The sequence below is a fragment of the Notolepis coatsorum genome, assembly GCF_963971535.1.
Source record: "Notolepis coatsorum genome assembly, chromosome: 7".
NCBI classification, from domain to species: Eukaryota; Metazoa; Chordata; class Actinopteri; order Aulopiformes; family Paralepididae; genus Notolepis; species Notolepis coatsorum.
In genome coordinates, this window is record NC_140171.1 from 158,447,989 (window position 1) to 158,474,302 (window position 26,314).

Below are 26,314 nucleotides of genomic sequence, written 5' to 3' on the forward strand. Positions count from 1 at the left end.
ACGAGGGCAGCTAGTAGAGACTGTACGAGGGCAGCTACTAGAGACTGTACGAGGGCAGCTACAGAGACTGAGGGCAGCTACTAGAGACTGTACGAGGGCAGCTACTAGAGACTGTATGAGGGCAGCTACTAGAGACTGTACGAGGGCAGCTAGTAGAGACTGTACGAGGGCAGCTACTAGAGACTGAGGGCAGCTACTAGAGACTGTACGAGGGCAGCTACTAGAGACTGAGGGCAGCTACTAGAGACTGTACGAGGGCAGCTACTAGAGACTGAGGGCAGCTACTAGAGACTGTATGAGGGCAGCTAGTAGAGACTGTACGAGGGCAGCTAGTAGAGACTGTACGAGGGCAGCTACTAGAGACTGTACGAGGGCAGCTAGTAGAGACTGTACGAGGGCAGCTACTAGAGACTGTACGAGGGCAGCTACTAGAGACTGTACGAGGGCAGCTAGTAGAGACTGTACGAGGGCAGCTACTAGAGACTACGAGGGCAGCTACTAGAGACTGTACGAGGGCAGCTACTAGAGACTGTACGAGGGCAGCTACTAGAGACTGTACGAGGGCAGCTACTAGAGACTGTACGAGGGCAGCTACTAGAGACTGTACGAGGGCAGCTACTAGAGACTGTACGAGGGCAGCTACTAGAGACTGTACGAGGGCAGCTACTAGAGACTGTACGAGGGCAGCTACTAGAGACTGTACGAGGGCAGCTACTAGAGACTGTACGAGGGCAGCTACTAGAGACTGTACGAGGGCAGCTACTAGAGACTGTACGAGGGCAGCTACTAGAGACTGTACGAGGGCAGCTACTAGAGACTGTACGAGGGCAGCTACTAGAGACTGTACGAGGGCAGCTAGTAGAGACTGTACGAGGGCAGCTACTAGAGACTGTACGAGGGCAGCTACTAGAGACTGTACGAGGGCAGCTACTAGAGACTGTACGAGGGCAGCTACTAGAGACTGTACGAGGGCAGCTACTAGAGACTGTACGAGGGCAGCTACTAGAGACTGTACGAGGGCAGCTACTAGAGACTGTACGAGGGCAGCTACTAGAGACTGTACGAGGGCAGCTACTAGAGACTGTACGAGGGCAGCTACTAGAGACTGTACGAGGGCAGCTACTAGAGACTGTACGAGGGCAGCTACTAGAGACTGTACGAGGGCAGCTACTAGAGACTGTACGAGGGCAGCTACTAGAGACTGAGGGCAGCTACTAGAGACTGTACGAGGGCAGCTACTAGAGACTGTACGAGGGCAGCTACTAGAGACTGTACGAGGGCAGCTACTAGAGACTGTACGAGGGCAGCTACTAGAGACTGTACGAGGGCAGCTACTAGAGACTGTATGAGGGCAGCTACTAGAGACTGTACGAGGGCAGCTACTAGAGACTGTATGAGGGCAGCTAGTAGAGACTGTATGAGGGCAGCTAGTAGAGACTGTACGAGGGCAGCTAGTAGAGACTGTACGAGGGCAGCTACTAGAGACTGTACGAGGGCAGCTACTAGAGACTGTACGAGGGCAGCTACTAGAGACTGTACGAGGGCAGCTACTAGAGACTGTATGAGGGCAGCTACTAGAGACTGTACGAGGGCAGCTACTAGAGACTGTACGAGGGCAGCTAGTAGAGACTGTACGAGGGCAGCTACTAGAGACTGAGGGCAGCTACTAGAGACTGTACGAGGGCAGCTAGTAGAGACTGTACGAGGGCAGCTAGTAGAGACTGAGGGCAGCTACTAGAGACTGTACGAGGGCAGCTAGTAGAGACTGTACGAGGGCAGCTACTAGAGACTGTACGAGGGCAGCTACTAGAGACTGAGGGCAGCTACTAGAGACTGTACGAGGGCAGCTACTAGAGACTGTACGAGGGCAGCTACTAGAGACTGTACGAGGGCAGCTATTAGACTGTACGAGGGCAGCTACTAGAGACTGTACGAGGGCAGCTACTAGAGACTGTACGAGGGCAGCTATTAGACTGTACGAGGGCAGCTACTAGAGACTGTACGAGGGCAGCTACTAGAGACTGTACGAGGGCAGCTACTAGAGACTGTACGAGGGCAGCTACTAGAGACTGTACGAGGGCAGCTACTAGAGACTGTATGAGGGCAGCTACTAGAGACTGTACGAGGGCAGCTACTAGAGACTGTACGAGGGCAGCTACTAGAGACTGTACGAGGGCAGCTACTAGAGACTGTACGAGGGCAGCTAGTAGAGACTGTACGAGGGCAGCTACTAGAGACTGTACGAGGGCAGCTACTAGAGACTGAGGGCAGCTACTAGAGACTGTACGAGGGCAGCTACTAGAGACTGTATGAGGGCAGCTACTAGAGACTGTACGAGGGCAGCTAGTAGAGACTGTACGAGGGCAGCTACTAGAGACTGAGGGCAGCTACTAGAGACTGTACGAGGGCAGCTACTAGAGACTGAGGGCAGCTACTAGAGACTGTACGAGGGCAGCTACTAGAGACTGAGGGCAGCTACTAGAGACTGTATGAGGGCAGCTAGTAGAGACTGTACGAGGGCAGCTAGTAGAGACTGTACGAGGGCAGCTACTAGAGACTGTACGAGGGCAGCTACTAGAGACTGTACGAGGGCAGCTACTAGAGACTGTACGAGGGCAGCTACTAGAGACTGTACGAGGGCAGCTACTAGAGACTGTACGAGGGCAGCTACTAGAGACTGTACGAGGGCAGCTACTAGAGACTGTACGAGAGCAGCTACTAGAGACTGTACGAGGGCAGCTAGTAGAGACTGTACGAGGGCAGCTACTAGAGACTGTACGAGAGCAGCTACTAGAGACTGTACGAGGGCAGCTACTAGAGACTGTACGAGGGCAGCTACTAGAGACTGTACGAGAGCAGCTACTAGAGACTGTACGAGGGCAGGTACTAGAGACTGTACGAGGGCAGCTACTAGAGACTGTACGAGGGCAGCTAGTAGAGACTGTACGAGGGCAGCTAGTAGAGACTGTACGAGGGCAGCTACTAGAGACTGAGGGCAGCTACTAGATACTGTACGAGGGCAGCTACTAGAGACTGTACGAGGGCAGCTACTAGAGACTGTATGAGGGCAGCTACTAGAGACTGTACGAGGGCAGCTACTAGAGACTGTATGAGGGCAGCTAGTAGAGACTGTACGAGGGCAGCTACTAGAGACTGAGGGCAGCTACTAGAGACTGTACGAGGGCAGCTACTAGAGACTGTACGAGGGCAGCTACTAGAGACTGTACGAAGGCAGCTACTAGAGACTGTACGAGGGCAGCTACTAGAGACTGTACGAGGGCAGCTACTAGAGACTGTACGAGGGCAGCTACTAGAGACTGTACGAGGGCAGCTACTAGAGACTGTATGAGGGCAGCTACTAGAGACTGTACGAGGGCAGCTGCTAGAGACTGTACGAGGGCAGCTACTAGAGACTGTACGAGGGCAGCTACTAGAGACTGTACGAGGGCAGCTATTAGAGACTGTACGAGGGCAGCTAGTAGAGACTGTACGAGGGCAGCTACTAGAGACTGTACGAGGGCAGCTACTAGAGACTGTACGAGGGCAGCTACTAGAGACTGTACGAGGGCAGCTAGTAGAGACTGTACGAGGGCAGCTAGTAGAGACTGTACGAGGGCAGCTACTAGAGACTGTACGAGGGCAGCTAGTAGAGACTGTACGAGGGCAGCTAGTAGAGACTGTACGAGGGCAGCTAGTAGAGACTGTACGAGGGCAGCTAGTAGAGACTACGAGGGCAGCTAGTAGAGACTGTACGAGGGCAGCTACTAGAGACTGTACGAGGGCAGCTACTAGAGACTGTACGAGGGCAGCTACTAGAGACTGTACGAGGGCAGCTACTAGAGACTGTACGAGGGCAGCTACTAGAGACTGTATGAGGGCAGCTACTAGAGACTGTACGAGGGCAGCTACTAGAGACTGTACGAGGGCAGCTAGTAGAGACTGTACGAGGGCAGCTACTAGAGACTGTACGAGGGCAGCTACTAAAGACTGTACGAGGGCAGCTACTAGAGACTGTACGAGGGCAGCTACTAAAGACTGTATGAGGGCAGCTAGTAGAGACTGTACGAGGGCAGCTACTAGAGACTGTACGAGGGCAGCTACTAGAGACTGTACGAGGGCAGCTACTAAAGACTGTACGAGGGCAGCTAGTAGAGACTGTACGAGGGAAGCTACTAGAGACTGTACGAGGGCAGCTACTAGAGACTGTACGAGGGCAGCTACTAGAGACTGTACGAGGGCAGCTACTAGAGACTGTACGAGGGCAGCTACTAGAGACTGTACGAGGGCAGCTACTAGAGACTGTACGAGGGCAGCTACTAGAGACTGTACGAGGGCAGCTACTAGAGACTGAGGGCAGCTACTAGAGACTGTACGAGGGCAGCTACTAGAGACTGTACGAGGGCAGCTACTAGAGACTGAGGGCAGCTACTAGAGACTGTACAAGGGCAGCTACTAGAGACTGTACGAGGGCAGCTACTAGAGACTGTATGAGGGCAGCTAGTAGAGACTGTACGAGAGCAGCTACTAGAGACTGTACGAGGGCAGCTAGTAGAGACTGTACGAGGGCAGCTACTAGAGACTGTACGAGGGCAGCTACTAGAGACTGTACGAGGGCAGCTACTAGAGACTGTACGAGGGCAGCTACTAGAGACTGTACGAGGGCAGCTACTAGAGACTGTACGAGGGCAGCTACTAGAGACTGTATGAGGGCAGCTACTAGAGACTGTACGAGGGCAGCTACTAGAGACTGTACGAGGGCAGCTACTAGAGACTGTACGAGGGCAGCTAGTAGAGACTGTACGAGGGCAGCTACTAGAGACTGTATGAGGGCAGCTAGTAGAGACTGTACGAGGGCAGCTACTAGAGACTGTACGAGGGCAGCTACTAGAGACTGTACGAGGGCAGCTAGTAGAGACTGTACGAGGGCAGCTACTAGAGACTGTACGAGGGCAGCTACTAGAGACTGTACGAGGGCAGCTAGTAGAGACTGTACGAGGGCAGCTACTAGAGACTGTACGAGGGCAGCTACTAGAGACTGTACGAGGGCAGCTACTAGGTACATTGGGAAATAAATGGTTTCTATTCATACAGTTGGAAAAGCCAGTTTCACAGAAATGGTAAATAAATTGGATTCGCAATATGACTCACCAAGCCTCGTATAACATTACGTCATTTCGGGGATAGTTATATGTATGTATATTAATGTATAGCGCTATACAGGTGCATCTCAATCAATTAGAATATATAACAGGGGGAGAGAGATGAGGGAGACAGAAAAACTAACGTCACAGTGAGTTGTGAACTTTAGCATGCTGTTCTTACCAACTATTGTTTATTGTTTAAAAGGATCCCCATTAGCTGCCACCTAAGTGGCGAGCTAGTCTTCCTGGGGTCCACACAGAAAGATAACACAAAACACAAAACATAACAATACATGAGATACATTATGATGATCACAATTCACTTAATTAACAATGATAATCTAAAAACAGTAACACATTGTAGACATCATTATAAACATCAGAATATTTTGCTCACATATTTAAGTAGTGCATTCTCAGGTGGTATTTGAAAGACACTTTGCTATTCAATTTACTTATGTTCAGTGGGCAAACTACTGAGTGAGTTTTGCAACTTTGGCATACTCCTCTTTCTTTGGAAAAAAATATCTTTGAGATGTTATGTCAATCGAGTGAAGGTATATTAATCCATGCTTCTTCACAGAGTGTGTGACATTCTTATTCACGGTCTGGAGAGAAGTGTTGAGAAGAAGCTGTCTACTTCTCATTCTCCACATTTCAACCCATCTGATAATGCAGGTTATACTGTAGATGCAGACTGTGCCACAGAGAGTGGTGGCTGCATGTTCACGGCACCACTGTAACACACATGGATTCAAACCCTGGGTCTCCAGGATTGGCCATTATTTTCTGATTTTCAATGGTTCCTTGTGTTGTTGTGTTTCCTCAGTGACTGAGGGCAGGAACCTGATCCCCATGGACCCTAACGGGCTGTCTGACCCCTACGTGAAGCTCAAGCTCATCCCAGACCCCAAGAACGAGACCAAGCAGAAGACCAAGACCATCCGCTCCAACCTCAACCCTGTCTGGAACGAGACCTTCACTTTGTGAGTTTATTACTAGGGTTGGGCACCGAAAACTGGTTCTAATAGGAACCGGTTCCTAACTTCCGGTTCTGGAATTACTGTTACTGTATTACTCTACTCCTGCATTCAAATTGAGGAAGTGAAGATTAGACTGGTATGGTTCTTTAACCCTTTCACCGCCGCACTACCAAACGGTTAACCCTTTCACTGTGACAATACACAGCAGGTTAACCCTTTCACTGCCACACGACAGCCGGGACCGTCCGGTTGTGTGATAGTAAAGGGTTAACCTTCCGTCGTGTGGCAGTGAAAGGGTTAAGCCGACAGAAAAGGACCACGGGGTGTGTTCGGGGTTGAATGTTCAAAGATGTCATCATTGTCTCACAGTCATATTTTTGGTTTACTCTCGAAGTGAAGATGTATTCAGGCAGTGTGAATATTTAACCTTCCTTGCCGTCACCATGTGTTGCTCAGCAAGATGAAGCCGACAGACAAGGACCGCAGGCTGTCGGTGGAGGTGTGGGACTGGGACCGCACCACCAGGAACGACTTCATGGGCTCACTGTCCTTCGGTGTGTCAGAGCTGATGAAGGCTCCCATCTGTGGCTGGTAAGGAGAGAGAGAGGTTCAAGATCCAAGAGGTGTGTTCGTCACATACAGACACGAGACATGTGGTGAAGGGAAGGTGGCCATGCTGCCCGCCTTGATTGTGCAAAAAAAATCAAATAATAATAGAATAAAATAGAATAGATAATAGGATGGACATGATAAAAGGTCCTAAGAGAAAATACTATACAATGCTAAGTGTTGCGGCAGTAGACTGTCATAGACAGGTAGTGCCGAGGGGCTGAGTGGAGGAGTTCAAACAATTGATGCGCACCGTGAAATAACTCTGTTCCACGTCCAGGAAATACTTTTGAGGCTTTTATTCTTTCGCTTCATGAGACAAACAAAATACTCTTATTTAACATACACTAATATACTAATACTGATGCGTTCTTGCGTGCTTGTGTGCTTTCAATATTGCGTGTGGCACAACCGGTCCCCAATGGACAAGCACGCTCACGTTCTTAGAACTATCTTGCGTGTGGTTGCGTTCTTCAATATTGCGCTCTTGCATGCTTTCAATATTGCGATTTGCGGTCAAAAGAAAATATGCTCTCCTAACTCTCACCCCCTCTCTCCGTGAACTGTCAACCTCAGTGAACTGTCAACCAACGTGAAAAGGTGAATTCTTACATATCTTGATGTGATATATCAAGAAATATCAACAGCAAGAATTCTAGGGCTCAATGAATCCAAAATGTTAATGTGGTTAGAAGTGGTGGAGAGAATAAAAGCTAGCCTATAATGGTGATGTCTGGTTAGGAGTGAGGGATAATGGAGGTACTATCCAAGAGGGGGTCCGGGAGGGGGGGATTTGAGCTGGAGCATATGTGTGTAGGGTTTTAGAAAATAGGTATTCGGGGTATATTATATACTAACATTTATATAATTGTAACTTCGCTGGATATACACGGTATACGGTTAAAATGTTATTATTGACTATTTTTGTTTTATCCTGTTTCTGTACTTGCATATATTTTAACCACCTTTACTGAAAGTTTCATTATACATTGTGTGTTGAGTACTGACTTTTAATAAGTTTTGTTTTGCAATAATAAAAAAAATAAAAAAAAAAAAGAAAAGGTGAATGACATTCCATAAAAACACTCCCATTAGCGCCACACCCCCGTGAGCACGCCCACCACCTAAAGTGACAGTACAACTAATAATACAACACAAATAGAATACTGAATGATAATAAAGAGACCTCCATTACGGCGCCTACACTAAGCTTACGAATGAAAGGTAATGAGTCCTATATACACTACTATACAATATACTATACAATATACAGTTATGCTATATGTAACTATACTATACTAACTATACTATACAAAAACATACAGTTATGTTTTTTAAAGTGACCTTTGCTTTTTCCTAAAGTGACCTGTAGTGTGTTTGTGTGCGAGAGAGTGCAGGAAGTGTGTGTGTGTGTGTGTGTGTGTGTGTGTGTCATTAGCATCTGCGGAGCTAATGATGCTAATGATTGAGCATCGCCGTCGGTTGTGTGATAGTAAAGGGCTAACCTTCTGTATTGTCACAGTGAAAGGGTTAATTACATTACACACACCGTCACACATTGACCCCCCCCCCCCCCCCCGACTACACTGAGAAACACTGTTGCGGCTGACAACCGTATTGCACATTGCATTTTGCACTGCTAAAATTACTTGCACATTACACACATTTTTATTGGAACTGTACATAGCCATCTTTGTTATTTCAAATGTATATAGTATAATATCTACATCCTGATACACACCTTTAGAACTGAATATAGTGATCTTTATTTTAGTCATCTTATTTTATTCTATGCTAAATTGATTGTATTTTTATCTTGTTTTATCTGCACTGCACACTTTTAGAACTGTATATAGTGATCTTTATTTTAGTCATCTTATTTTATTCTATGCTACATTTATTGTATTTTTATCTTATTTTATTATTAAGAATCTATCTTATTATTAAGATAGAAGCTGCTATGGTCGAGGACCACAATAAATAGAATTTCACTGAAATAAGTTCTGAAAACCCAGGAGAACAGAAGTTAATTTCACTCTCATGTTAAACTGCCACACGACAGAAGGTTAACCCTTTACTATCACACAGGATGCGGAGCTAGTGATGCTAATGATGGAGCATCGCCGTCGGTTGTGTGATAGTAAAGGGCTAACCTGCTGTATTGTCACAGTGAAAGGGTTAACCGGCTGTCGTGTGGCAGTGAAAGGGTTGAGTATGATTCATCTGCTACGGTAGTAGTCTCCTGTTTCTAACGCATCTTTTGGTGTAGAAACATGAACGGTGCCACCAGTGAATTTGCAATTGACATTATAATAAAAGTTTGAAAACAACCTCGATGAAGCCAAGCTCTGGGTTATAAACACAACCATGGGTTTTCATAGAGTTGATATTAACGGTGCTTTATCCGAGGCTAGAGAAACAGGGAAGTGTCCTACTGTAGGGCCTTTGTTCTCTCTGTTATACATTAATGGTTAAACTGAATCTATATTATTTGGTAAAAAAAACAAGGTTGGGTAGATTCCTCAGAGACACTTTGATTGCACTTTGAGTTAACATGAGTTAAATGCTCGGCCTGTGAGTGGGACCGACCCCTGACTGGGGACAGTTATTAACCCTTTCACTGCCACACGCCATCAGGTTAAACCTTTCACTGCCACACGACAAAAAAGGGTAAACCCTTTCACTGCCACACTACAAGTGTGCAAGGTTAACCGTAGTAAAGGGTTAACCCTCTGTGGTGTGGCAGTGAAAGGGTTAACAAGGTGAACTAGAAATTCAGATTTCTGTCACGAAAGGGACCAATGTTTGGAGAAGGAAACCCGGAAAATGTTTGCCTCAGTTTGAATTCAGCCTCACTTTGACCTCTACTACATGGTACAGTAGCACCACCTAGGGGATTAAAACTGAACTTCAAACGTCTTAGAATCCAAGCCCCATGATTCACGTTGGCCCTTCCCAGCTCAAAGAATTTAAATGGTTGATGGTAGAACATATGGTAAGGCATCTGAAATTGAGACTTGCAAGGAAATGGGCCAAGGTATTAAAAAATATGTATTTTATGCTCGTTGGGGCGACAGTGCAGCGACAGAGGAGGCAGAGCAGTCGTCGGGCAATCTGGAGGTTCCCGGTTCGATTTGTGTCCTTGAGCAAGACACTTAACCCCTAACTAACCCGATGAGCAGGTTGGCACCTTGCATGGTCGCCTCCGCCGTCGGTGTGTGAATGTGTGAGTGAACGGGTAAAATGTGAGGAACAAATTGTAAAGCGCTTTGGATAAAAGCTGCTATATAGATGCAGCCATTTACCATTTATATTCAACTTTGTGTCATGTTGATTTAAGACTTGTTCTGGGCAAAATACTTTTCATCATCATCATTTTATTTATTCGTACATGGAATTATTACAGTCCAACAGTGTCTTCAGTACATATACCGTAATTCCTCTAATAGTAACCGGGTCTCAAATACAAGCCGGGTCTCTATTAATGTCCAGGTGCGCTCTTGAGCTAAGCAATTATAAGCCGGCCTCCTAATACAAGCCGGGTTACTAATATACTGAGCTGCATACTGAGCTAGTTACTTGATTTCACTTTGAAAACGTTGAAATGACCAGTGACCACCTGTAATTGCACTGTTTACTATTTCATACAGTACTTGGTTTCAATAAATGAACCCAGTACATTTTACTGGGTTCAAACTGACACAAAATGTTGATTTATTCATTATGATCCGTTTGACAATTTGAAATATAGGCCTCTTTCTTATACAGGCCTCCTCCTAATACAAGCCTGGTACCCGCTACAGTTGAAACAAATACAAGCCGGGGTTACTATTAGAGGAATTACGGTAGTTCACTTAATATGATCCACTAAACTCCATGGCCGAAAGGAACAGGAAGAAGAAAACTCTTATTGTACCTGCCCCTACACACATACGGTAGGGGAGAACGGGGGACGTTGTCACACTTTTTACTCTAGTGTGAATTGCTCATAATCAAAACATCTTTCAATAGTCATTCCTACATTAAATTGAAGCTTAAGATGTTGGCTTGAAATGTGTATCCCTCTCATTTTCCAACGTATTGTAACAAAGAGTTAATCACCTATCAAAGACACTCTGGCACATTGTGACAACCAACCCCATCATGGGGATGGTTGTCACACACTATGGGGTTGGTTGTCACCATGTGTTTTAATGGGAAACATCTTAAAAAGAAGACAAGATTTAGATTTCAGATAATGATTGAAGAAGTGCATCTTTAGTCGACAGCGAAAGATTGGACGGGTTTTGGCTGTCCTAACTGGGGTGGGTAGTTCATTCCACCATTGTGGGGCAAGGACTGAGAATAGACAAGAAGGCAGAACTAAATTTGAAAGTTTAATTGCATTGACAAGTTGACAAATACATAACTTAATGCATCTTAATGAACATAAACAGGAAACACATCTTTAGGCCATCCTATATAACAAAATAAGAACACAATAAATCGGCCTAACAATAATAGCCTACACAACATGTGACAACCAACCCCAAGTAAAATGTGACGACCAACCACAACTGGAATGTCTTGATAGCATCAAGGCAAACAGCCATCTAACAACTAGCTAACAACAATCTAAACTATAGCTATCCCTTCACACTTTTTAAGGGTAATAATTGTTTCATTATAAACCAATTGTGTAAAAGCCTAGAAGAAGAATACTGAGGAGCGGAATATTTACAAATGGACATGAAAAACACAAAAAGTCCTCTCACCTCAAATTCAGCTGTTTCACTCCAAATATGACAATGTAGGTGAACTCTGACCCCAATTCTGGACATTTAAATACCAAAGTATGGGAGACAGGATCCTCTGGTGGTGAAATATAATGAATGTGACAACCTACCGGGGTGTGACAACGTCCCCTGTTCTCCCCTACACTGATAGACTGTTCATAGTGCAATGTTTACCAAACCAAACAAAATGTACACTTATTTTGCAGAAATGAAAACATAAACACAATTAAATTAACATAAATAAATACATTTTGTGTAACTATCAGTTAAATTGCTTGTTTACTGAGTGTCATTCTTTCTGTACAGGGTGTAGTGAAATAGACTTCCAGTAGAGATCAAGTCAGTTCTGTCACAGGTTTAAACATGTGGGGAATATGGTTATTTGACCAAAATGAGAGAATGACATATGTGGCCGTATTTATATATGTATGTAGGTACAGTATGTGTGTGTGTGTGTGTTTCCCCAGCATCTTAAGATAAGATAAGATATTCCTTTATTGATATCCCCTAAGAATATGAGACAACGCATGGCGAGTTAACCCGACTTATCTTGGGTTTGGCCTCCATTGAGTTAAGGGTTAGGGTTAAGGTTAGGGTTATGTGAGCGTCCCAGGTTTGTTACCGAGCAGGGCGGCATCAATTACATCAATTACTTATGGCTAAAACATAATGTACAATATGCACCTTTTTCCTGTGGTCGATTGAGTTTTTAAATGTGCTTTATAAATAAATGACTTGACTTGACTTGACTATTAAACATATTTTTTTTATGTGTGTTTTGTCTCTTTCTCTGTCTGTCTGTCTGTCTGTCTATCATCTGTCTGTCTGTCTATCATCTGTCTGTCTGTCTGTCTGTATGTCTGTCTCTCTCTCCCTCCCTCTCTCCCTCCCTCTTTCTCTCTCTCTTCCTCTCTCTCTCCTTCTCTCTCTCTCTCTCTCTCTCTCTCTCTCTCTCTCTCTCTCTCTCTCTCTCTCTCTCTCTCTCTCCCCCCCTCTCTCTCTCCCCCCCCCCCTCTCTCTCTCTCCCTCTCTCCCAGGTTTAAGATGTTGTGTCAGGAGGAAGGAGAGTATTACAACGTGCCCATCTCAGAAGAAGACGATGGCAACGAGGAGCTGAGACTGAAATTTGAGGTGAGGATGAAGGACGACGCAACACACCTCTGTGTCTTTAATGTCCCCACTTCCTGTCCGTCCTCTGTCTCCGTCCCTCAGCTTTAATGTCCCCACTTCCTGTCCGTCCTCTGTCTCCGTCCCTCAGCTGTAATGTCCCCACTTCCTGTCCGTCCTCTGTCTCCGTCCCTCAGCTGTAATGTCCCCACTTCCTGTCCGTCCTCTGTCTCCGTCCCTCAGCTTTAATGTCCCCACTTCCTGTCCGTCCTCTGTCTCCGTCCCTCAGCTTTAATGTCCCCACTTCCTGTCCGTCCTCTGTCTCCGTCCCTCAGCTTTAATGTCCCCACTTCCTGTCCGTCCTCTGTCTCCGTCGCTCAGCTGTAATGTCCCCACTTCCTGTCCGTCCTCTGTCTCCGTCCCTCAGCTGTATTGTCCCCACTTCCTGTCCGTCCTCTGTCTCCGTCCCTCAGCTTTAATGTCCCCACTTCCTGTCCGTCCTCTGTCTCCGTCCCTCAGCTTTAATGTCCCCACTTCCTGTCCGTCCTCTGTCTCCGTCCCTCAGCTTTAATGTCCCCACTTCCTGTCCGTCCTCTGTCTCCGTCCCTCAGCTTTATTGTCCCCACTTCCTGTCCGTCCTCTGTCTCCGTCCCTCAGCTTTAATGTCCCCACTTCCTGTCCGTCCTCTGTCTCCGTCCCTCAGCTTTATTGTCCCCACTTCCTGTCCGTCCTCTGTCTCCGTCCCTCAGCTTTATTGTCCCCACTTCCTGTCCGTCCTCTGTCTCCGTCCCTCAGCTTTAATGTCCCCACTTCCTGTCCGTCCTCTGTCTCCGTCCCTCAGCTTTAATGTCCCCACTTCCTGTCCGTCCTCTGTCTCCGTCCCTCAGCTGTATCGTGCCTGAAGGGGAAATGTGTCATGACTCATAGCATAAAAACAACACAAAGAGCAACCTCAATGCATAGGAAGTGCTATAACCCTTTCACTACCACTGGTGATAGTGAAAGGGTTAACCTTCTGTAGTGAGGTAGTGAAAGGGTTAACCTTATGTAGTGTGGTAGTGAAAGGGTTAACATTATGTAGTGTGGTAGTGAAAGGGTCAACCTTCTGTATTGTCGCAGTGAAAGGGTTAACCATTTGGTAGTGTGGTAGTGAAAGGGTTAACATGCTGTATTGTCACAGTAAAAGGGTTAACCATTTGGTAGTGTGGTAGTGAAAGGGTTAATATTCTGTATTGTCACAGTGAAAGGGTTAACCATTTGGTAGTGTGGTAGTGAAAGGGTTAACATTCTGTATTGTCACAGTGAAAGGGTTAACCATTTGGTAGTGTGGTAGTGAAAGGGTTAACATTCTGTATTGTCACAGTGAAAGGGTTAACGATAGGTTATGTAGATAACCTAGTTATATTAGTATTGGCTAAGCGTCCCGCTCTGAGCCTTACGAGATACTCATATCTCCTGTGATACCTAATGTATCTCCCACGAACAAAAACACATGCACCCCACCTGTATGGGGCCCCGCCCCTTATGGTGGCCACCGCCCATATAACCATGACCCTGGTCATGAAACACCCTTCCTCGCCAAAACCCGTCCCAGGAAAAGATCCCTCAAGAGGGAACTCAGGGCGCGCAGAGCGGGACGCTTAGCCAATACTAATATAACTAGGTTATCTACATAACCTATCGTTATATTTCGTATTGCATCGCGTCCCGCTCTGAGCCTTACGAGATAATGGGGAAGAGCGGGCGCGAGACCCGACAGATGTACCCCCTGAGGACCCGTAAGCCCACATCAAGGGGTGCGGGGAGCCCTGTCACCCCATCCTTCCTAACGAAGGGGGGGCGCAGTCAACTCCACCTGAATGCGAACAAGAGGGAGCCAGAACCCCTTGAACACACCGTACAGGCGGAACCACGTGTGACTCAACACACTGCGGCCCATACCCATACACTCCTGCTACCCGACCAAAGGACGGGAAGCAGGAAAGGCCACAGACCCCAGAACCGCCTGGGAGACAGAACCCCCGGTCATGTCCATGAGGAAAAACCTTACAAAGGAGCCCGGGGAGGACCATGAAGCTGCAGCACAGATGGCCTCCACCGAGGCCCCACCCAGGAGAGCGGCAGAGGCAGCCACCCCACGAGTGGAGTGCGCCCTGACGCCCCCAGGGGGATCCTGCCCAGCCAGCGTGTAGCAGAGGGTAACACCCTCGCACAACCAATGGGACAGGCGCTGCTCCGACAGTGCCTTACCAGCACGAGCCCCACCGTAACAGACAAAAAGCTGGTCGGTAACCCTGAAATCCTGAGTACGGCTGAGGTAAATCCCCAAGCACGGACTGGACATGACAGGTGAAGGCCCGCATCTAACTCACCAGTGTGAGGAGGAGGACGAAACGCCTGAACCACAATATCCCGGGAGCGGAAGGAACTCCGGATATTCTCAGGCACGAAAGCAGGATTAGGTCGCAGAGTGACACCGCAATCGGTCCGAAAAGACAGGCACTCTGGATGTACCGAGAGAGCACAGAGCTCACCTACGCGTTTAGCGGAAGTGACAGCCAGAAGGAACGCGGTCCTGAAGGACAGCTGTCCCAACGGCGCCCGCTCGAGCGGCTCAAACGGGGCCAAGGACAACCGACCGAGGACCAATTGAAGATCCCAAGTCGGAGCCAAGGAGCGTTGCACCGGCTTAACGCGTCGAGCGCCAAGCAGGAAACGCTTCACAAGAGGGTGGCTGAACAAGACATCCCCTCAAACCCCTCATGATAGGAGGATATAGCTGCTGCATATACCCTCACCGTCGAAGCCGACAGTCTATCAAGGAGAGACTGGAGGTAACTAAGGACAGCAACCAGGGGGCAGGAGACTGAGTCCTGGCCCCCCGCCTTACACCACACTTGGAACATACGTCATCTGCCCGCGTAAGCGCGACAGTGGAGGGAGCATGCGCATTCCAGATGGTAACACCATCAGGATCAAGAACCTGCGCCCCTCAACGTACCCGTCCCAACAACTGACCTAACAGATGTATGGGGAAGAATCCCTGGCGGCACGGCATCGGTCCCAGACCTGCCTGGCCATGTCCAGACGCAATCCTCACCCGTCAGGATGAGGGCCGCCCCGCGACAGTACACCTGCACCCACATTCTCCCTGCCGGGGATGTGGGGAGCCCTTAGGCCGCGCAGATGGAGGACGCCCATAGCCAGCCGCCCGCCGCCTGGTGCAGACAGGGGGAGCGTACTCCTCCCTGTCTGTCGATACACGACACTGACGTCGTATCGTCCGTCCTGATCAACACCATTTGTGGACCAGAAGGACCGCTTTCAACACCAACACATTGAACGTAGCGCAGACCGGGCAGCATGGTTTGCCAGCTGCCCCCTACTGCGTTGGCCCGACGCATCACCAGCGAGGGAGGCGTCGGTGAAAACGCGACGTGAGACAGCGCCGTAACCGTCCTAGGACGGAACCTCCCGAGCGTGTTGACAACACGCTCCGAGATGGATGCCCATAGCCCTCCAACCGTTGACTGGGAAGAGGAATACTCTACATCCAGTCTACAGCAACCCCAGGCTGGTAGAGACCTGCCTGGTACGAGACCTGACGATCCACCTTGACCGCGAAGGACCAGAACGTCATCAGGGCAGAACACTCCGTAACCCCGGATGACGCAGAGGCCCCAGTGCGGCCTCCACGCACTTGGTGAAGATGCGGGGAGCCAGAGAAAACCGAACGGCAGCCTCTGGTACTCATACGCTAACCCTGCAAAGGAAGCGTAGGTAAGCCCTAGGATGGAAGATCGGGGATGCGCATACGCATCCTACAGGTCTATGGAGGAGAACCAGACCCCCACCTGACAGTGTTCAACAGGTAGGAGACGATCCAAAAAATGCTGAACCTTCCCATGGGACAGGTCCAGCCTGGGTCTTACACCCCTCCCTCCCGACTTCTCGGGCAGAGAACACCGGGAGGAGAACGCCACGACGATGGCTTGCTTCGTCCACAGAGATTGGATCTCGTCGACCAGAGCTGTCCCTGCTGGAGACCCCGACAACAGGGTCTGTACCAAACCTGAAAACGGGTGGGGTTGTGTAAACACAAGTCCCCGCCTCACCATTCTCTCCATCTACCTCGACATATGGTACTGCCGTAGTCATATGTGACGACACTCCCAACGCACCCGCCGTCACGTGGCGCAGGTCCGCCAGGAACTGTAGATAGTTGGCCCGGTCCCCCCCGCTGTGCGAAGACAACCCTGGAATCGTGCGAGGAGCGCGTTCCGTGTCGGAACACCTGACCCTGACACCACCCACGAGGCAATCGCACCCAAGGGGGAACCCCGACAGAAAAGGGCCTGTCTGATACGGGGGGCTTCCGATCAAAAAAGCCCCCCCACTGAACACCCCTCCAGAACATGCTGAAGGAGTTGTTCTGCAGCCGGACATGCAAGGTGTAAGGCCCCCATGGGTTCCTACACACCGTAGCCCTGCAGTGATATCACTACCACCCCAAACCATGTGAGCTGCGACCACTTGCCAATATTCCAGGAGTGGGAGCACCAACATGATACCTGGCCTGGCGAAGGCGAGGCCGGGGAAGCCCGCACTGTGTGCCTCAAAAGGTTTCGAGCCCCCCTGCTGACAACACTTAAGTTGACAGACGTAACACCAGGCTCAACCAACACAGTTCAAGGTGTGGGAGCCGCTTGACAGCACAACATTCTCACGGACAGACCCAGGCTCAGCCATCAACTGGGTGTCAGCCCCTGTCTCCATGAGAAGCGAAGAATGGGGCCGCATACGCTTCAATGAAGGTTCGCGGCCCGCAGCCAAAGGAGAACGCTCAGAGCCCCGCTTCTGGGGATACCAGAGAGAGGATTGAACGGAGAGCGGGCTGCTCGCGGCAAAATGACGACGGAGTGGTTTACCAACACCGAAATCACCCAAAATGGCCGATCCCTCGGCCGCCAAGACTGTCGGCCTCGCGATACCCTGTCGATTCTCCAACCAGGGCACCACTGGCGGGGGAAACATGGCCGCCTGTCGAGGGCCCCGTCATCGCCGCTGACGAGGCCGTGCTCTCTCTTCTTCTGGCTGCGCGGTGTGAGGCGGTGTAGGGCCTAGGACAATACCGCCCGCGCTCCAGCAGAAGACCAAAATCCCCTGCGGAGAGGGGAACCCTGAGCGGTTATAGCTTGCGGCTGGGTCAAAGCTAATAACGTCAACAACCTTGCGCGATGTGTCGACGTCGGCCGGCCCTCAAGGCCCCTCCACCAGACACCATTTCTTTAATAGAAAAAACACCAATTCGAACACAGTTCTAATCGTTGCCAATTCCATACCGTGGCGGTACAAGCCTTAACAGCCCACCAGCCACTCGCCAGGCCGACCCATGGTGTCGGCCGGGCGGGGCATTGTTTCAATATATCAAAAACAAAGGACTGACGTTAACATGGAGCACCAGTGGTGATTGCAAACAGCACCCTCCACTGTGGTGTGGACCATGAAAAGGTTAAATGAATAAAAGAGCTAAACCACAAAAACTGTAGAATGAGCAATACGAAATATAACCATTGGTAGTGTGGTAGTGGAAGGGTTAACCTTATGTATTGTCACAGTGAAAGGGTTAACCATTTGGTAGTATGGTTAGTGAAAGGGTTAAAGTACATGCTTTGATGAAATGTCCACCCGACGCCTGTTTTGCTTTGATCGGCTTTGATACATAAGTACATTACATTTCTTTACATAGTCTTTTCACAATCTGCTAACATCGTCTCTCCAATCTGTACAGCATTGTATTACATGACAAAAACATGTGGGCACGAAGCGGTTAATATCTGAAAATGCCCAAGGAATATCACTGAGCGTCCTGCTGTATTTTGAAGAGGTCCCCCCCGAGCTCCAAGAATCAGCACAAAAAACAACTGCAACCGACAAAACGAGGTTCACAAATCAGGCCATGGCTCCCGAACTACTAATTGAAAACTACAGTTCCGTGGTCTCATCCTTTTAACCCTTTCACTGCCACACGACAGCCGGTTAACCCTTTCACTGTGACAATACAGAAGGTTAGCCCTTTACTATCACACAACCGACGGCGATGCTCCATCATTAGCATCCGCGGAGCTAATGATGCTAATGATGGAGCATCGCCGTCGGTTGTGTGATAGTAAAGGGTTAACCTTCTGTCGTGTGGCAGTGAAAGGGTTAATAACCCTTGTGGTGTGTGAGGCACTCTCGCTCTCTCCTTACAGAAGAGAGCTGAAGAGACCTTGCCCTTGATAGAAGCGTGCGGCTGGCTTTATAGACTTTAGAGTTCCATGATGATAGAAGCGTGCGGCTGGCTTTATAGACTTTAGAGTTCCATGATGATAGAAGCGTGCGGCTGGCTCTATAGACTTTAGAGTTCCATGATGATAGAAGCGTGCGGCTGGCTCTATAGACTTTAGAGTTCCATGATGATAGAAGCGTGCGGCTGGCTTTATAGACTTTAGAGTTCCATGATGATAGAAGCGTGCGGCTGGCTTTATAGACTTTAGAGTTCCATGATGATTGTAACTGAGGGGTACAATTCCCTGACTGTATTGAGAGTATGGTATCATTAAACCACTACTTAGTTATGTACTTTAATTACTGGCCATACAGTACACGGTATATCTGGTGAACACCCACACAAGAATACGGCTTAACAAAGAAAGTTATATTTAGAAGTATTTATTATTAGAGCAGCAACAATAGGTTACAATATTGAGAATTATGAATTGCGCTTATATGGCGAAGAACACTTAAGTAGGTCAAGAGCGTAAGTCCATGAGCATATTAAGATGGGTATAATTGACACCACCTGTAGCATAAGAATTACATAAGGCACACTCGTAGTCAGCTGGAGATACTAAGGGGGTTCCCTCCGGTTGTAAGCCAGCAGGGGAGAGGAATGGTCGGGAGCAAAGTCTGGATCAACGAGGAATAAAGAGACTCCAGATACAGGAGACAGTGCAATAATCCTTTGGTCCGTAGACAAAGCAACAGCTATACTCCGGTATGCAAGACAGCATGGATGAAGCTAGCCAGCCTCTGTGGGTCCTAGAGGCGGGCTCGACGGTGCTCCTCACAGGGTAGATCCCACACAGCAGTGGGGTAGACGGTTCTCTGCTCCAGCAGCCACAGTACCAAAGCAATATAATCCAGCCGGAAAAGGCTCTGCATTCGTCGGTGTAGGTTCTCCGGTGTACATATCCAACGGTTCTCGTCTAGGACTCCTCGGATGGCGGCACGAGTTTAGGCCGCCCAGCCTGGATAAGTGCACTAGCTCGGTACGACGAACCGGTGGTAATGCTGGTCACTGTAGAACGGTAGCCGCACGATACACTATAAATAATAGACTATTACTTTACAATAGAATAAGTCGAACTCGACGATACAGCGTTAAACTCTGACACTTTAGCTATCAATTCGCACGCGGTTCTCAAGGCTCTATTTAGGGGCAAAAGGGGCCCACTTCACGGCACGTTGTATCGTGGTGAAGGCTTCAACGTTTAGTCAACTCACTTTTAGGCTAAGTTACTAAGTGCTTCTGTATCCACCTGCGACGTATTTATACGTAAGGTGAATAAACTAGTGCCAACCTCAGTTCTGTCTCGTATTACTGCGCAAACCTGGACATGTTGAGACATGTCTTCGCGGTAGCTTTGAACTTGCCATTGGGGGTATGGCCGTTGGCGCCTAGGGGTCGCTGTCCAATAGGAGAACGAATATTATGGTCTGGCCTGTACCTAGGTAAAGGGATATTCCGTGTATATATACAAAGAATATACAAGGGATATCAGACGATATACAAATATTATACAATATATCTCAAGTAATAAATATATATATTCGGTTTAATCTGACCCTTTGTAACAGCCGCCTCCTAATTAGTCCGCACCTAATTAGATAAGCAGAGACAGATTAACCGTCTTGTCCACTACTCAATGTCCGTTGTGAGGAGTAGGGCAATTCACAAAGTCAGTGGGTCATGGTCGTCAGCAAGGGAGTCAGGTAGCCTTGGCAACTCTATCAGCCTCGCCACGGGTCGGGTGTATGTCCGTCCCTGGACGAGCACTTCTGCCGCTCTGACCTTTCCGTCGGCACCAGTGATCACTTTGCTTACGCGGCCGGCCGGCCACATAGCTCGGGGTAGTGACTGGTCTATAATCATGACAACTGTGCCCTCCGTCAAATTGTCTCTTTCTTTTACCCATTTCTGGCGGGTCTGTAGAGACGGTAGATAGTGGAGGAGGAAACTGTTCCAAAACTTGTCAGCCAATACTTGACTGTACCTCCACATTCTTCGGCCGTTCGCTTCCTCAGGTCTGTACACTGTCTGTGGGAGCGCGGGGTCCAGCCGCCCCATCAAGAGAGTGTTGGGGGTGACTGGGTCGACATCTGCTACATCACTGGAGACGTAACCGAGGGGCTTTGAGTTCAATACTCCCTCGATCTCTGTGAGGACTGTCGTGAGGACTTCTTCCGCCACGGTCTGGGCCCCAAGCACGGCGTACAGGGCTGTCTTTATTGAACGTACTTCTCGTTCCCAGGTTCCCCCGAAGTGAGGGGCGTTCGGGGGGTTAAACTGGAAATCAATCTGAGAGGGAGCAAGGTGGGTCTTAAGTTCTGGGCCCATAGCTTGGAAGCTCTCTCTCAGCTCTCTTTCTCCGCCTTTGAAGTTTGTCCCGTGATCAGACAATAATATAGACGGTTTTCCTTTCCGCGCTGTGAATCTCCGGAAGGCCATAAGGAATGAGTCCGTACTCATGGTTGGAAGGAGTTCTATGTGTATCGCTCGGGTGGTCATGCATTTGAATACAATACCCCACCTCTTCTCCGTCCCTCTTCCTTTCTTCACATACAGCGGGCCGAAGCAGTCCATACCGGTGGAGTGAAAGGGCTTGTCGCCGAGTCGGAGGCGACAGGGGGGTAGGTCAGCCATCCTGGGTATACTGGGCTGTGCTCGCCACTTGCGACAGTCTAGACAGGTCCGCTGGAATCGTCGTACTGCTTCTCTTCCTTGCAGTATCCAATAGCGACGTCTGATCTCAGCGAAGACTCTCTCTGCCCCAGCGTGGTGCACGTCCTTGTCGTATTTCTTTATGATGAGCTCTGTGACCTTGTGTCGGCTGTTGAGAACTATAGGGAACTTGACGTCATCCGTTAAGTCCGGGGCCCTTCTCAGACGACCACCCACTCTGATGAGATCATGGGCGTCGCGCTCAGGGGCCAAGTGGAGCAGTCTGCTGTCTGACGGGACTGGCTTTGATCCCTGCAGACAGTCTAGCTCGTCGGGGAACGAGTCTCTTTGGGCTCGCTGTAGCAGAAGGAGTTCTGCTTCTTCATAATTAGCTGCATTAATGTCAGTAGTGGAGGGAACCTCAGGGTGGTGCCACAGGAATGTCTTTAACTGTGCACTCTCAAGGGTGGGGCAGTCGTCTATGTTGGGGTCTGTGGGGACTGGTGTGTGTGTCAACCCACAGAACATAGATTTCTTCATCTCTGCCTCCTCTTGACTAGCCTCCCGTGGGGTGGGGTTAGGCCACTCTTCTTCCGGGAGCTTGAGGAACTCGGGACCGTCACTGTAGATATTGTGACGAGTGAGGTCATCCAGGGACATTCCCCGTGTGATGACGTCTGCTGGGTTCTGTTTTGTGTCCACGTACCTCCAGCATGCTGATTCTGTTAACTCTTGGATCTCTGTGATTCTGACTCCCACGAAGACCTTGTATCTACACGAATCGGACTGGATCCATGTGAGTACGGTCATGGAGTCTGACCACAGGATTGTTCTTTGCACCGGGATGGTGAGTTCACGTTGGATTAACGTGGCGAGTTGCGCTCCTACTAGGGCTGCGCAGAGCTCTAGACGCGGGATCGATTGTTGCTTGCGGGGGGCTATCCTTGAACGAGCCAGGATGAAGGCGGTATGTATTTCTCCTCCCTCCTCTCGGGCCCGCAAGTAGGCCACCGAACCGTAGGCTACTTCGGAGGCGTCGCTGAAGACGTGCAGGTCCATCTGACACGTCTCCATCCGCACCGTGGGTGGGAAGTAGCTGCGGCGTATGTTGACACCTGGGAGCGAGTTGAGTTCTGTTTCCCACTCTCTCCATGTGGAAGCAAGGTGGTCAGGTATGGGGTCGTCCCAGCCCTGGTCCTTGTCCCACAGCTCTCGCACAATCATTTTTGCCCTGGTGGTGTAAGGTAGAATACATCCCAACGGGTCATATTGTCTGGCGAGTGTTCTGTATACACTCCGTCTGGTGGTCGGTAGTGAAATCGACCTTCCCTGCTCCTTGGTCAGGGGTGTGTGTCTATAATGGAGCGAGTCTGTTTTGAAGCGCCAGACTAGTCCTAATATCATTTCTTGGGCTTCACCTGGGATGGTCGCCATCCAGGTCTCACTGCTTGCTGCCTTGTCCTCTGGGGAGAGGCTGCGCAGTACTTGAGGGTCGCTGCTGGCCCACTGCCGGAGATCAAAGCCGCCTTTGATCAGGGAGGCGCGGAGCTTGAGTAGGAGGGCCTCGGCCTCTTCTGGCGTCGAGGCGCTTTGCAGACAGTTGTCCACGTAGAAACTCTTCTCTACACTTTGTCGGACCTCCTCGTCAGCTGCTGGGTCCTCTGCGACATGTTTTTGCAGTGCGAACGTAGCACAGCATGGGCTGCATGTGGTTCCGAAAGGGAGGACTTCCCATTGATAGATGGATGGTTGCTCATCCCCGATCCTCTCTCTCCATAAGAACCGCAGCAGGGGCTTGTCCTCTTCCACTAGTCGCACCTGCAGGAACATCCCTTTGATGTCGCCGCTGATGGCCACCTTGTTCTGGCGGAAACGCAGCAACACGCCTAGTAGAGAGGGGCCGAGTGTTGGGCCGGGCAAGAGTTCTTTATTCAGATTTTGTAATCCGATCTGGTAGCTGCAGTTAAACACAATACGATCCTTGCCGTTATGGTGGACCTTGTGGTGGGGCACGTACCATGATTCGGTCGTCTGATCGGCCTCTTGAATGTCAATTTTCTTTATGTGTCCCGCTGTGATTAGCTTGTCAATCTCAGCGCGGTACACAGTGGCTTGAGCGGGGTCTCTGGCTAGGCGCCGCTCGGTGTTCAGTAGATATCGCTCCGTCGCTTCTTTTGAGGCGTGGAAGGTGGGCATACCCTCTCGCCTCAAGAGTGGAGTTGCGTATCTCATCACTCCATTGACCTCGATTCTCTTTGTCCTCCGCTCGAGGAGGGCTATGGCATAAATGTCTTCCTTGGAACGAATGTGTTTCTTTTCGTTCTTAAAGGGCATTGTCTCTAGTGTCCATAGCCTCTCGACGTGCTGTAAGAGGGTGGTGTCTTCTTCTGTCACTCTGGAGTGGAGGCAGCGAGTGGCTGCTGGTCGGTTGGGAGACCTGGAGAGGGGGCCTTGTAGTGTCCATCCTAGGCGGGTCTCGACTGCTGCTGGACAGCCTCTGGGCCCAATGTGGACCCGGTCCGTTGGGACGATGAGGTGTGCGTGGTCGGATCCTATGAGCAGGGTCGGGGTGGCGCCGTCGATGAGCGGTATAGGTAGTTGACGCAGGTGCACGTATTTTTCCATCAGCTTGGAGATGGGGTAGGTGTACCGCGACAGGCCTATGTCTTGGCTGGTGAAAGCGTTAGTGATCCTATACCGCCTCTCTGGCTGCTCGCTTGCTGCGATAGTGAAGGAGACGTTCTCACCCTTTATTGTCTTCAGGTCTCTTCTTATAGTACGAATTGTCATCATTTCTTCGCTCCCCCGCAGACCCAGCTGGGCTGCAGCGGATGCGAGGAGGAGAGTCTTTTCTGACCCGTCGTCAAGGACGGCGTAAGTGTCCATGACCTTGTCCTCGTAGCTTAATGTCACTCGGACCACTTTCAAGAGCACTCGGGAGCTCCCGCTGCTGGCGGGGTCGATATACATGACGTTTACTCTGGTGCTGCTTGGGGGTGCGAGTTTCTTCCTGTTGCTGTCATGCAAGACGTCCAAGTGGGCGCCGTCACACCTGCTGCACCTCTTCTTCAAGCGGCACTCGGCTGCCATATGGCTGCGCGCACAGCGGTAACAGCGGCGGTTGGACTTTATCCATTGACTCACCTCGTCGGCGGTCATCTTCTTGAAAGTGTCACATTGTGACAGCCAATGTTCTTTCTCGCAGTACTGGCATACAATCTTCCACTTCTCTTTCGTCGAGGGGGTGTTGTGGTTCTTGTTCCGCGGTACTGATTCGGCTTGGTGCATGACGGTCACCAGCCTGCGGTTATCGTTGGATCTCCGAGGTCCATCTCTGGGGCTTGGTCCACTCCGCACGAACGTATCCAGTCGTAGGCTGCTGACTTCTCTCGCGAGGAAGTCGGCCAGGTCTAGGAGGGATGGCTCGGGACCGTCGGGATCACGGTGGTCTCTTTGCCGCCTGAAGCGCTCTTGTCGGGCTGCAGGGAGCTTCTCTAATATCCTTTCTACATTAGAGTTAGCGTACAGTTCGTTTCTACCCTTTTCCTTTTGGGACCCCAGCATCCCTACCAGGGATTGTACCTTGATAGAGAGGTCATCCAATGAGCGATTGTCTGTGGCTGGGGGGAGACGGTCAATATTCCTTATCTCTTGTATCACGTAGTCCCATATGCGTCCATAACGCTGGTCGAGGGCTACTAGAGCCGCGGTGTATGGGGTACTTGAGTTGGAATATGCCAGCGCTATATTATGCGCTCTGGGCACCTTCAGGTGCTTGAGGAGGATAGCATATTTGTACGACTCATCAGGGACGTCGGACATCATAGTCTCTAAGCACATCCGTAATTCCGTGTACTGCGCTCTGTCCTCGTGCGTAAAATCCGGGAACGTCGGTGTGCCAAGGTACGATGCCATGGATGGCTGGCACATCGGTGAGCGTTGGGGGAGAGGCCTCCTGGGCGAGTCTCCCCGTACGTGTCGTCGTGGGCTGGTACTTGGTGGGTACCAAAGCCCGGGTACCCAGGTGCTGTTCCTCGGGGCTGGCTGTGCGTCAAACTCACCCCTGAGTTGAGTCGGGGGTCTGTAGCGCAGGGCCTCGGGGGTAAAGTCTGGGCTGTACTGGACCTCCTGGTCCTGTGGAGTACGATGCTGCTGGTGGGCTTGACCTTCCTCCTCTTCCTCTTCCTCTGCTAGGTCTTCTAGATCTTGAAGTCGTCTATTCAGTCTCTCGGCGGCATAGGCCGGTTCTTCCCGGTTGCTGGGTCTCGCATGGACCGGTCGGGGAGGGGGTTCGGAGACGTGGATAGGCTCTTTCTGTTGGCCGGGCTCCGGGTCGCTTGGTCGGGTAGGGGAAGGTGCCCTAGACCTTTGTCTTGATGATGCCCTGGAGCTCCGTGCGGAGAGAGGGGGTGTCGCCCTGGCAATCAATTGCTCCATTATCTGCGCTTGTAGCCGGTCGCGCTCTGCTTCGCGCTTGATGTGAGCGAGGTCGCGCTCTGCTTCGCGCTGGGCTTGGGCTGCGTCGCGCTGTGCATCGGCGGCGGCGCGCTGGGCATCGGCGCGGTCTCTTTCAATATTCTCTTCCGTCTGGAGGCGTCTGGTCTCCAGGCGTATGCGGTCGTCATCACTCCTTTGCTGCGCCTGGAAGCGCTCTCGCTGGGTTGCGGAGTGTTCGCGTTCACTAAGGGCTTGCGCTTGGAGTTGCGCGTGAAG

At 50.0% G+C, this 26,314-nt stretch overlaps 1 protein-coding gene across 1 annotated transcript in view; it reads left to right on the forward strand.

The window, feature by feature from the left end:
* LOC311231823 (protein kinase C alpha type-like) overlaps window positions 1–26,314 on the forward strand; it is a 316,426-nt gene that overhangs the window by 206,806 nt on the left and 83,306 nt on the right. The window contains 3 exon segments of the mRNA XM_084318445.1: window positions 5,971–6,127; window positions 6,581–6,715; window positions 12,546–12,639. Coding sequence (XP_084174571.1) covers window positions 5,971–6,127; window positions 6,581–6,715; window positions 12,546–12,639 — 386 coding nt within the window.